This window comes from Orcinus orca, chromosome 5 (genome assembly GCF_937001465.1).
Source record: "Orcinus orca chromosome 5, mOrcOrc1.1, whole genome shotgun sequence".
NCBI lineage: Eukaryota > Metazoa > Chordata > Mammalia > Artiodactyla > Delphinidae > Orcinus > Orcinus orca.
This window is the reverse complement of record NC_064563.1, coordinates 89,030,924-89,043,836: the sequence shown is the minus strand read 5'-3', so window position 1 is coordinate 89,043,836 and position 12,913 is coordinate 89,030,924. Positions and strand designations below refer to the sequence as shown.

Here is a 12,913-nt window from a genome sequence, read left to right as displayed (position 1 = left end):
ACAAGACAAGGATGTCCACTCTTGCCACTATTATTCAACATAGTTTTGGAAGTCCTAGCCACGGCAATCAGAGAAGGAAAAGAAATAAAAGGAATACAAATTGGAAAAGAAGAAGTAAAACTGTCACTGTTTGCAGATGACATGATACTATACATAGAGAATCCTAAAGATGCTACCAGAAAACTACTAGAGCTAATCAATGAATTTGGTAAAGTTGCAGGATACACAATTAATGCACAGAAATCTCTTACATTCCTATACACTAATGATGAAAAATCTGAAAGAGAAATTAAGGAAACACTCCCATTTAGCATTGCAACAAAAAGAATAAAATACCTAGGAATAAACCTACCTATGGAGACAAAAGACCTGTATGCAGAAAACTATAAGACACTGATGAAAGAAATTAAAGATGATACCAACAGATGGAGAGATATACCATGTTCTTGGATTGGAAGAATCAATATTGTGAAGATGACTATACTACCCAAAGCAATCTACAGATTCAATGCAATCCCTATAAAATTACCAATGGCATTTTTTACAGAACTAGAACAAAAAGTCTTAAAATTTGTATGGAGACACAAAAGACCCCGAATAGCCAAAGCAGTCTTGAGGGAAAAAAACGGAGCTGGAGGAATCAGACTCCCTGACTTCAGACTATACTACAAAGCTACAGTAATCAAGACAATATGGTACTTGCACAACAAAAGAAATATAGATCAATGGAACAGGATAGAAAGCTCAGAGATAAACCCACGCATCTGTGGTCAACTAATCTATGACAAAGGAGGCAAGGATATACAATGGAGAAAAGACAGTCTCTTCAATAAGTGGTGCTGGGAAAATTGGACAGCTACATGTAAAAGAATGAAATTAGAACACTCCCTAACACCATACACAAAAATAAACTCAAAGTGGATTAGAGACCTAAGTTTAAGACCAGACACTATAAAACTCTTGGAGGAAAACATAGGAAGAACATTCTTTGACATAAATCACAGCAAGATTTTTTTTGATCCACCTCCTAGAGTAATGGAAATAAAAACAAAAATAAACAAATGGGACCTAATGAAACTTAAAAGCTTTTGCAAAGCAAAGGAAACCATAAACAAGATGAAAAGACAACCCTCTGGGGCTTCCTTGGTGGCGCAGTGGTTGGGAGTCTGCCTGCCAATGCAGGGGACACGGGTTCGGGCCCTGGTCCGGGAAGATCCCACATGCCACAGAGCAACAAAAGCCCGTGAGCCACAACTACTGAGCCCACGTGCCGCAATTACTGAAGCCTGTGCGCCTAGAGTCCGTGCTCTGCAACAAGAGGGGCCACTGCGGTGAGAAGCCCATGCACCACAACAAAGAGTAGCCCCTGCTCTCTACAACTAGAGAAAAGCCCACACGCAGCAAGGAAGAACCAACACAGCCAATAAATAAATAAATTAAAAAAAAAAAAAAAGACAACCCTCAGAATGGGAGAAAATATTTGCAAACGAATCAACGGACAAAGGATTAATCTCCAAAATATATAAACAGTTCATGCAGCTCAATATTAAAGAAAGAAACTACCCAATCCAAAAATGGGCAGAAGACCTAAATAGGCATTTCTCCAAAGAAGACATACAGAATGCCAGGAAGCACATAAAAAGCTTCTCAACATCAGTAATTATTAGAGAAATTCAAATCAAAACTACAATGAGATATCACCTCACACCAGTTAGAATGGGCATCATCAGAAAATCTACAAATAACAAATGCTGGAGAGGGTGTGGAGAAAAGGGAACCCTCTTGCACTGTTGGTGGGAATGTAAATTGATGCAGCCACTATGGAGAACAGTATGGAGGTTCCTTAAAAAACTAAAAACAGAATTACCATATGACCCAGCAATCCCACTACTGGGAATATACCCAGAGAAAACCATAATTCAAAAAGACACATGCACCCCAATGTTCATTGCAGCACTATTCACAATAGCCAGATCATGGAAACAACCTAAATGCCCATCGACAGACGAATGGATAAAGAAGATGTGGTACATATATACAATGGAATATTACTCAGCCATAAAAATGAATGAAATTGGGTCATTTGTAGAGACATGGATGGATCTAGAGACTGTTGTACAGAGTGAAGTAAGCCAAAAAGAGAAAAACAAATATCATATATTAACACATATATGTGGAACCTAGAAAAATGGTACAGGTGAACCGGTTTGCAGGGCAGAAATTGAGACATAGATGTAGAGAACAAACGTATGGACACCAAGGGGGGAAAACGGTGGGGGGTTGGGGGGTGGTGGTGTGATGAATTGGGAGATTGGGATTGACATATATACACTCATACGTATAAAATGGATAACTAATAAGAACCTGATGTATAAAAAAAATAAATAAAATTAAATTAAAAAATTAAAAAAACAAAAAAGAAAAAACAACAAAAGAAACCATTAAGTATACCTGATATTATAGTGTCAGGAGCACAGTATCACTTCTTGTAGTATTCTTACCAGTAATGCATAATCTCAATCTAAACAGAAGAGAACATCAGAAAACCCCAAATTGAGAGACATTCTACAAAATACCTGACCAGTACTCTTCAAAACTGTCAAGGTCATAAAAGAAAAGCGAAGATTGAGGAACTATTACAAACTGAAGGAGACTAAGGAGACACGACAAGCAAATGCAGCATGAAATTACAGATCAAGTCCTGAAACAGAAAAAAGACCTTAGAGGAAAAATAGGTGACATTCTAATAAGTCTTGTTAATTGTACTTAATGGTATTTTACCAATGTTAATTTCCTAGTTTTGATAATTAAACTATGGTTATGTAAGATGTTAACATTGAGGAGAGCTGGGTGAAGGGTATTCAGGAACTCCATGTACTATTTTTTGCCATTTTTCTGTATGTCTAAAATTATTTCAAAATAAAGATTCAAAAATATAGGTTCAAATCAAGCAGAATCTGTGGCAAAGCAGAGATAATTTATTTATATTGGCTCATTTTTAAATATACCAGCTGATCCTTTTAAAGCTGAGTAATCTGTTTTGGTAGGCCACTAATTTTGTAAAACTCTTTTTGTGTGTCTGAAATACATACCTAACACTTCTTTCTAAAACATATATAGTCAGCCCTCTGTATTTGCAAGCTCTACATCTGTGGATTCAACCAACCATGGATAGAAAACATTCGGAAAAAAAAAAATTTCCATTAAGGTCCAAAAAGCAAAACTTGATTTGCCGGGCTGGCAACTATTTACATAGCATTTACATTGTATTTACATAGCATTTACATAGCATTTATGCTGTATTAGGTGTTGACCTGGAACAAATAGACTGCTAGGGTTTACTCCAGCAAAGATGGATTTATTTGGAATCAGCAAAGAATTTCAATTTGGGATCTCCATCCTTGGTAATCCATGTGCAAGTTCTTTCAGGGTAAGGGGAGGAGAACTCTTATAGAGGGAAAAGTAAGTTGGGAGGGCTGTAGTAGGCAGAGTCCATGGCTTTTCATTGGCTGAGTTCGTGCCAGGAAATAAGAGTTTTTCTTTTTCCTTTTGGGCTCTGCTATTGTCACAGGGCATGAGAGCTCCCCCTTCTGGTCTTCTGACTCTACTTAATTCAGGTTTCTATTTATTAATTTTTTACATAGGTGTTATAAGTAATCTAGAGATGATTTAAAGTATACAGGAGTATGTGAATAGGTTATATGCAAATGCTATGCTATTTTATATAAGGGATTTGAGCATCCACAGATTTTGGTATTTGCAGGGGATCCTGGAACCAATCCCCCTTGGATACCAAGGGACGACTGTATTACTTCTTCTTGCACAGTGGACTTCAATAAAATTAAAAACTTAATCTTATAGGGAACACACATCTTATCCATCTCTCATTGGTTGGGGAACAAACATATCATGGCCCTTTTTCCCTATGTCTTCTCAAGATGGCCCCCTCTGTACTCATTTCCTTTCCTATTTTCTAAATCTGAACTGTTACTGTAGGAGGACACATTAACTCCATCCGTCTCATGGAGGGGACGCAGCATCCAAAAGCCTTTGCCCATCTTTCCCAAAATGTTAGTCCCAACTCTTAATAGTCCCTCCTATCACACTTGCCTCTGCCTATTCCTAAAGCCAAAACTCTGACCAAACTCGTTGTTTTATATTTGAATAATTATGACTTTTTGCCTATCAGTCCAAAATGCTACCATCAAATGTGTCTAGTTTTAAAGAATTGCTTTGACTACTTTACTTTTTCCCTCATATCTTAGTTATCCATATCATATTCACAGGCCTGTTTTTAATTTCTAGGTCCCTTTTAGTCTATCCTACATTTATCAAACTCCGTCAATCTCTTCCTGACATTCTTTTCTCTTGTTAAATCCATTCATTTATACATTCATTCCATTAACTTTCACTGAATTTCATCAACGCCCAAGGCCTTGGAGTGGATGTTGTAGGAGATATAAAATATACATATTTATCTTTTCTCATCTGACCACCTCATTTACAAATCTTCCAAGTAATTCCTTTCACCTGAAATGTTTATAAACCCCAAATTTATAGTGTTATCAATCCCACTTCACTGAAAAAAACTTCTGCCTAAGTAGCCTGGGGAGGATGCTCATTAGTCAATAAAAAATTGGCCAGTTAATTTTACAAAAAGTGAAACTAAAGAAAGGGATAGAAGAGTAAAATAAAATGCAGACCATTAAAAGTAGAAGCACAAACATGTCATTGTTTAGGATCTGAGCTACCAAAAGGCAAGTAACTTTCTGAATAATTCTTCTGAATAATCCAGAACACAATGGTCCATAAGACTGTCAAAGTGGAAGCTACGCTTTCAAACTGCCAGAGATCTACATTAGCACTTGCATGCAATTCTAAAAAGGGTAATTTAGGAAGACATCCCAAATTCATACCCCAATTTCCCAGGATCACATGGAGTATATAAGAATAGCCCTGAATAGAGGACTGAAGCACTCCCCTGTGTACTAAGCCAGCTGGGTAGCACAGAACAAATGGTGTGGGCAACTTTGGTATTTGTAACAAGGTTCAACTGGGCTTAGTGTTACACTGTCCATCTCTCACGGAGCCCTTTGTCATTTATGCTACAGAATGCTGAAGAAAGAGACATTACAATTCCTACCTGGTGATTTTCCTTGAAAGTTTGGATTAATAACTCTTTCAGTTTCTTCTTTCTTTCTTTTGCCATTTTTTCTTCATCCAGAAGAGTGTGAACACTTTGAAACATGCCTTTCTCTGGATTTTTTGGAGAATTTTCTTCTTGCTTTTTCTTCTCTCTATTAATAACAATTAAAAAACACAAGTATGAATAATAGACTTAACAGTGAGTAATTAGAACATACCATAGTGGAATGAACACTGAATTTTCCATCAGAAGATAGAGATTTTTAGATCTGGCCCTAAAACTACAAAGTAGGGTGATTTTTTTTGAGATTTAGTTTATTCCTTTATAAAATACAGTTAAATGAAATAAAATTATAATGTACTCTGAAAAGGAGAAAGCCTTATATATATTTTAGTAAGGTTTTTTTTTTTTTTTTTTTGCGGTACGCGGGCCTCTCACTATTGTGGCCTCTCCCATTGCGGAGCACAGGCTCCGGACGCGCAGGCCCAGCGGCCATGGCTCACGGGCCCAGCCGCTCCGCGGCATGTGGGATCCTCCCGGACCGGGGCACGAACCCGTGTCCCCTGCATCGGCAGGCGGACTCTCAACCACTGTGCCACCAGGGAAGCCCCTAGTAAAGTATTTTTATTGAGTTTAAAATTGAGTGATACCTTGATCAAAATTTGAGAGATAACAACTATCAGGTATTCTCTAATACAGACATAAGTTCTCTCTCTTCTTACAAGGGGAGAAAAAACAGGACCCTCAGGTAAGAAAGGAATGACATTTTTCCCACAAGGTTTTTACAAGGTTTCTCGGAAGAAAAATAATAAAAGAATCAGGTGGTACTGAATAAGGAGAAAATGGAATTTATATTAATTCTAAAATAGCTGGAAAGAGAAAAAACAGAACTTAGTAACAATAAGGAAAAGGACTTCAGGCAAGTTAACAAGAATCTCTTAGTAACTTTGTTGCTCATATTTCTGCTTATCTCTTTCTCACTCACCTACCTTTTCTTTCTCATCCAGGTCATCCCTCTTACACTCAACAATCCAAGCCAGGTCATAGCCATTGCCTTCTTATTGGAGTGTATTAAACTACACAGGTGTGTGTAAGTGTATAAGGTATATATTTTATCAATGACGTAGTAAAGATAGCATCTAGTCAGGAATCTAGATTCATGGGTTCTGGCCACAAATCAGCTGTGAAAACTCAGGCAAGTCACCAGTCTTTCTGAATTTCACTTTACAGTTGTGGAAACTCAAATTGAGAGAGGGATGACAGAATAATCTATAGACATTCATTCATTAATTATCATATATCATACAGGGGGCACACAATCTTATTACTGGTGATATGAACCATCATTTGGTTAAGGTAGTTTCTCCAGTGTAAAGTTGCTATTTTTCCCTTTGTAATCAATAAATCTCTTAGAGAAGATACTTTGACACTATGCAATGAAGCAGATTTAGGACACCTTACAAATAAATTTAAAAAGCCCTACCAACAATAAAATTTTATTGACTCTTTCCAAACTTACTAATGCCATAACAATGTTATATTAGATAGTTACAGACAGATCATAGTGGGCATTTAAAGAAATACAGTTCTCATACCATGGATGTAGTCTTTAAAAAAAAATCAAAATACGTATCTGTTATGAAAGCAATGTTTGCTCATTGTGCAAAATTGGAGATGTATAAAAGCCATCCATATTTCTACCCAGAAGAAAACCCTGATAACATGTCGGTGCTGTTTCATTGTACAACTAGTATTTATTAATTTCTCCAATATTTATTAGTGTCTGTTATTATAAATAATATTATTTTCATTATATTTGTGTACAAATCTTTGGATTTCTGATCACTTTCTACACTTGGTCTTAGCCAAAAGGCCGAGAAGCGATTCTGATCACTTTCTTAGGGTAGTTTTCCTAGGACTGGAATTCCCCGGTCAAGTGATAACATTTTTATGGCTATTATTGTTTATTGCCAAATTGCTTTCTGGAACGTTTAAACCAGTCTGTCCACCTAGAAGTACTGCATATTACCTGTCTCACTGTATCTGTGGATAAGCTTTTTTTTTTTGCCCACTTTTATTTTTTATTATTTTTTTAAACATCTTTATTGGAGTATAATTGCTTTACAATGGTGTGTTAGTTTCTGCTTTATAACAAAGTGAATCAGCTATACATATACATATATCCCCATGTGGATAAGCTTTTAACTTTTAAAAGAAATGACTGGTTAGTGAATGTCTGTTGAGTGCCCACTGTGAGCAGAACTTCCTGCTACCATCAAATATTACTTGTTTTCACAATTTATTTTAGGTCAGCCTAGATTCTTCAGGGCTTGAGAATAATCTGAAGAGCAAGGCTGACCTTAGCAAGAACTCACTAAAAAACTGGAGATTGCTTTCTGAAAGAAAAGGCCTCTGGAGGAGGCTTCAGCCTGGCACTTGGAAGAATGAGATGCACGTCCACTGCCGAGCTGTTTTAAACTGGGTAGGATGAGAGCAGTCAAGAACACAGGGGGAAATGCTGTGTACACTGATGGGGGTGGAAGGGGGTGGCAGGCTAATAGGTCTTTCTGGCCCCTCAGTTTGAGTATTCAGGCATTTCAGGCACATTGTCCTAAGGCTTTTGCAGTTTATGCACCAGTGCTGTTTCTCAGAATAAATACATTAGTTATTTCATTTATGAAGCTCATTTTCTGCATGAGGATACACAATAGTACTACATCCTGTGAGGACTATTTTGATTTCCCTCTTATGTCAGATATTCTTTTTCTTTATCAGTGGCAGTAAGGCAATGGTGACTCTCTGTATGATTATCAGAAGATAAGACACTGAGGCAATTCACAATAGAATGAGGCATAATTAGCAAACGTGCATAAGGAAACGTGTTCAACCTTACAAATGTTCAGGTACACAAAGAGATGCACACTAACCAATAAAATACCTATTAAAAGTGCAAAAATATTGAAAATGATGATCTCCCCCAATGCTGAGTGGGGCTCACTGTCAGGAATTGTGTAAATATGCACAACTCGTCTGGAAAGGAATTTGGCAATGTTTCAAAAGTCATAAAAAACCTACACAATTTACCTCAGTAATTATACTCCTATGAACATAATTCAAAAGAATGAAAAAGCTCTATGCTTAAGGATGCTCACTGCACTATTAGTGAAAAATCTGAAATTAGCTGAAATGCTTACCAGTATAGGGAGTGGAGGTCATTACATAAATTATGGTATAGGAACTCAGTGGAGTAATATACAGACCTTAGGACTCCAGGCGATGTGGTTATTACAACAAGCAGAATAACAAATTAAATGTACTTTATGGTTGCAGTTAAGTTCATAAAGGGACCAAGACCAGGAGGAAACATGGAAAAATGAAAATAGCTAACTTGTTAAGATGGTGGACTAGTGGGTGATTTCTCTTTTGTGTTTTATTAGTGCATTGTCTGTGCATTTTAAGGACCTTTAAAGTACTTCCAAAATGACTGCTTAAACAAGAACACTTCACGCTGCTCATCATGGCTGGCTTACATTTTCCACGCTTCTTCCACAGTGCGTCTCCTCTCAATTATCTCCCTCCGCAGCTTTACCATCTCCCTTTGAATCTCCTCCTCCTCTTTCTTGGCCTCTAGAGCCTTCCTTTTTTTCTCTTCTTGCACCAGATACTGAGCCTCTAAGAAGGCTGATTTTTTCAGGGTCTTTTCAATTCTCTGGCGCTCCAGTTGTTTCTCACGTCTTAAGCGATTTTCTTTTACCTTAAAGAGAATACAACAAGGGTGAAATGCAGCCTTTCAAGTAGAAAGGGATATGCAAAACCTTAGAACACATTTTGAAGTTCAAAATACAACTACTTTGAAACATTTTGGCCCAGAACCCCACTGTTTATCAGAAAAATAGGGGAAATTCATTTATTTACTGGGTAATGGCCTATACAAAATTTTAAATGAAGTCAGGAGAGATGACTCCAAACAATTTGGGAACGATAGGCACTACAGAAAAGCTGAAAATCCATTGGGTTGGATGCCAAATTCTGGATTCTTCTTTAGTAATGATTTTCAATCCATAAGATTTTCCAAGGTGTACATTACTGTTATTTATTTAAGCTCTGTCTGTATGTTAATTATAATTTAAGAAAGAATAAGGATATTTTGGAGAGGCTACTTTGTGAAGGCTAGAACAGTGATTTACTGCCTTAAAGGAGCATCATGACCTTTTATTCAATTCTATCTTTATTTGAATTTATCAATGATTCTGGATCATATTTGGAAATCAAAACCACAAACTTCACAGATATTTCTGAATAAGCACAATCATTTTTTTCAAACCCAATTCTTTAGACTAGCTATGAATTAAGGAGTGGTCCTTTCCTTCCTGCTTCATTTAACTTTACCCTTATCTTACTCTTCAGTTATGATAAGACTTCTAGATAATTGCTACCTCTTACCGAACCTTTTCTCTTCCTTTTTATCATAAATCCAAACCAGGATCATGCATCTACTCGTTTCTCTCACATCCTTAGTGCTGCTTTGGCATACATTATGGTTTAAAGTAATCAGAAATTCAGTGTTATAAAACGATAGCATACACACATATAGACATTAATACTACCCTGGTCTTGGTTCTGGACATGTGGAAAAGACTTGGTCTTTCGGACTTCCTTAAGTTCCTCTACAAAGTGTTGAGATGAATCTTTTTCCTATAACCTACTATTCCCTTTGGAGAAAAGAAAGTTCCCATACGCCTTTCTAATTCAAAACAGCTGAACTAGATTTAATTCAGCTCTGTTCTCCCTTTCGAATTATAATCACAAAATAAGTGAATTTTCTCACTGTCTAGAAAAGAATTATCATTATAACATTCACCAGAATATTCATGATATTAATATCTTGATCTCACAATACAAAAACCAAATTCAAGCAAAACCCAATCTACATATTTATAATAGGAAGTATCACATCCAAACTAATAAAGTTTAGCTCACCACTCTCATGGTCAAAATCAATTATTCCTCTTTTTGGTTTTCTTAAATAAATTGTTTCCTATCCTCAGCTTATGAGCATTATTTTTCTTCTGAAGTTCTTATATTTTATTTTTATTCTTTCTAACCAAACCACAGATGGCACCCTTTTTCACAATAAAGCCTAAGTCTTTATTTAAGCTTATTAAATGTGTTACACAAAAATTGCTTCCTGTTATCCATTTTAATTTTGCTTTTCCCTCCCACCTGCTTATGTCTCATCTCCATGGTAAGATGAGGATCCTTCTGCCACTTCTTGTCTTGGTTTTCATTCATTCCAAGATCTTCCAATATCCCAGAATCTACCACGTCTTTATGGAGCAGATGGTCTATGAATTTTTGAAAGGTGGTACTTTCGTCTTCCTCCTCCAAATAACCACATAAATCTGGGGGAAACATAACAACAACAAAGAAGGAAAAAATTTTTAATTTTTTTAAAATTTAATTTTTGTACAATTTCCATATTTCTGTAAATAATCCTGGTACAATAAAAATACAAAGCTGTGAGTGTTCGATAAATAGTAACTGATAATGCCAACTGGATGAATACAGCCCTCAGCAATTACCTTCAGCTAAGAGGAAAAAACCTCCACTCATGAGGAACTGCCCTCACCCGAGTCACTAACTCCCTCACTGCCAAATTTAAAAGCTATTAATTTTACATTTATGTTACAAGGATCTAAACATCCTTGAGGACTCCATTGCTCTTTTTAAAAAAGGCTTTACCGTGGTATAATTGACATATAATAAACTTGTAAATATTTAAAGTCTGCAATAAGCTTTGACATATATAGATACCATTAAACATCATTACAATCAAGATAATGAATGTGTCTGTCAGCTGCAAAAGGGTCCTCACGCAGATTTGCAATCTCTTCCTCTCACTCCTCCCCATGCTCTTTGCCCTATCCCAGGCAACCCCAGACCCGCTTTCTGCCAATAGATTAGTTTAAATTTTCCAGAATTTGGTATCAATTAAATCATATACTATGTACTCTTTCTGGTCGTCCTTCTTTTACTCAGCATAATTATTTTGAGATTCATTCATGTTGCTGTATCAATAGTTTATCCCTTTTTATTGCTGAGTAGTATTCCACTGTATGGGCATACCACAATTTATTCATTCATTCATCTGGGGATAAACATTTGGGTTGCTTCCAGATTTTGGCTATTACAAATAAAGTTGTTATGAACATTTGCGTACAAGTCTTTGTATGAACATTTGCTTTCTTTTCTCTTGGGAAAATGCCTAGGACTGGAATGGTTGGATCACATAACTACGTGTTTAAATTTTTAAGAAACTGTCAAGCTGTTTTCCAAAGTGGTTATATAATTTCACATTCTCACCAGCAGTGTAGGAGGGTTCCAGTTCCTCCATATCCTTACCAAAACTTGGTATGATCAGTCTTTTAATTTAAGCCATTATAATAGGTGCATAGTGGTTATTCATGGTAGTTTTAATTTGCTTTTTCCTAATGACTAGCAATACTGAATATCATTCTTGATGATGTTCTATTTAGGTCCATACATTATTGAAAATGGGGTACTGAAGTCTCCAACTGTTATTGCTGAATTATCTATTTCTCCCTTCAATTTTGTCAGTTTATGCTTCACATATTTTGGGGCTCTTTTGTTAGGTGCATATATGTTTACACTTGTTATGTTTTCTTGATGGATTGACCCTTTTATTATTATAGAATGCCCTTCTTTGTCTTGAGTAACAATTTTTTACCTTAGAGCCTATTTTTTCTGAGACTAGTAAGCTGCTCTCACTCTCTTTTGGTTACTGTTTGCATAGTACATCTTTTTCCATCCTTTTATTTTCAAGCTGTTTGTGTCTTTGACTCTAGACTGTGTCTCCTGGGACAGCATATAGTTAGGTTGTATTTTTAAGTTCATTCTGCCAGTCTCCATCTTTTGATTGGAATGTTTAATCCATTTACATGTAATGTAATTCTTGATAAGGCAGGATTTACACTTGTCATTTTGGTATTTGTTTTCTACATGTCTCATGTAAATGCCCCCTTCAGGATGAAAAATTTACCTTTTATTAGTAGTTTGCTGAGAGTTTTAATCAGGAATTAATTTTGTCAAGTATTTTTCCTGCACCTATTGAGATAATCATATGTTAGTTAATAATTTTTTAAAAATAAATGTATTTATTTTTGGCTGTGTTGGGTCTTCATTGCTACATGTGGGCTTTCTCTAGTTGTGGTGAGTAGGGGCTACTCTTTGTTGTGGTGGCTTCTCTTGTTGCAGAGCATGGGCTCTAGGAGTGCGGTCCTCAGTAGCTGTGGCATGCAGGCTCAGCAGTTGCGGCGCACGAGCTTAGTTGCTCCATGGCATGTGGGATCTTCCTGGACCAGGGCTTGAACCCATGTCCCCTGCATTGGCAGGGGGATTCTTAACCACTGCGCCACCAGGGAAGTCCGTTAGTTAATAATTTTGATAAACATCCTTTTTTAATGGCTAGGTAATATTTTTGTTCAATGTTTTGATCCCCCCAAAAATTAATACTACAAGCATAAGATGAGTGAGGCCTGATAAGATACTAGAAGGTAATAACAAATCTAAGAGATATAACTAGATATATTAGCACCATATGAAAGAAAGTAGCAGTTTCATTATATTTCAGACATGCTTTAGAATAAATATTACGTACTGAAATGCCTCACTTTAATAATGATATCATTAAACTAGAAAACATCCAGAAGGTGGCAATCAGTATATCTAGAAACAATGTGATATAAA

The 12,913-nt window shown here is 36.4% G+C and overlaps 1 protein-coding gene across 4 annotated transcripts in view; it reads right to left on the bottom strand.

The window, feature by feature from the left end:
* CCDC191 (coiled-coil domain containing 191) overlaps nucleotides 1-12,913 on the bottom strand; it is a 102,815-nt gene that overhangs the window by 71,392 nt on the left and 18,510 nt on the right. For all 4 annotated transcript variants that reach the window (XM_033432129.2, XM_033432127.2, XM_004272045.4 and 1 more), the window contains 3 exons: nucleotides 10,370-10,548; nucleotides 8,677-8,900; nucleotides 5,144-5,297 (listed from right to left, as the gene is read on the bottom strand). In XM_033432129.2, the coding sequence (XP_033288020.2) occupies nucleotides 5,144-5,297; nucleotides 8,677-8,900; nucleotides 10,370-10,548 (557 nt within the window). The remainder of the gene's footprint in view (nucleotides 1-5,143; nucleotides 5,298-8,676; nucleotides 8,901-10,369; nucleotides 10,549-12,913) is intronic.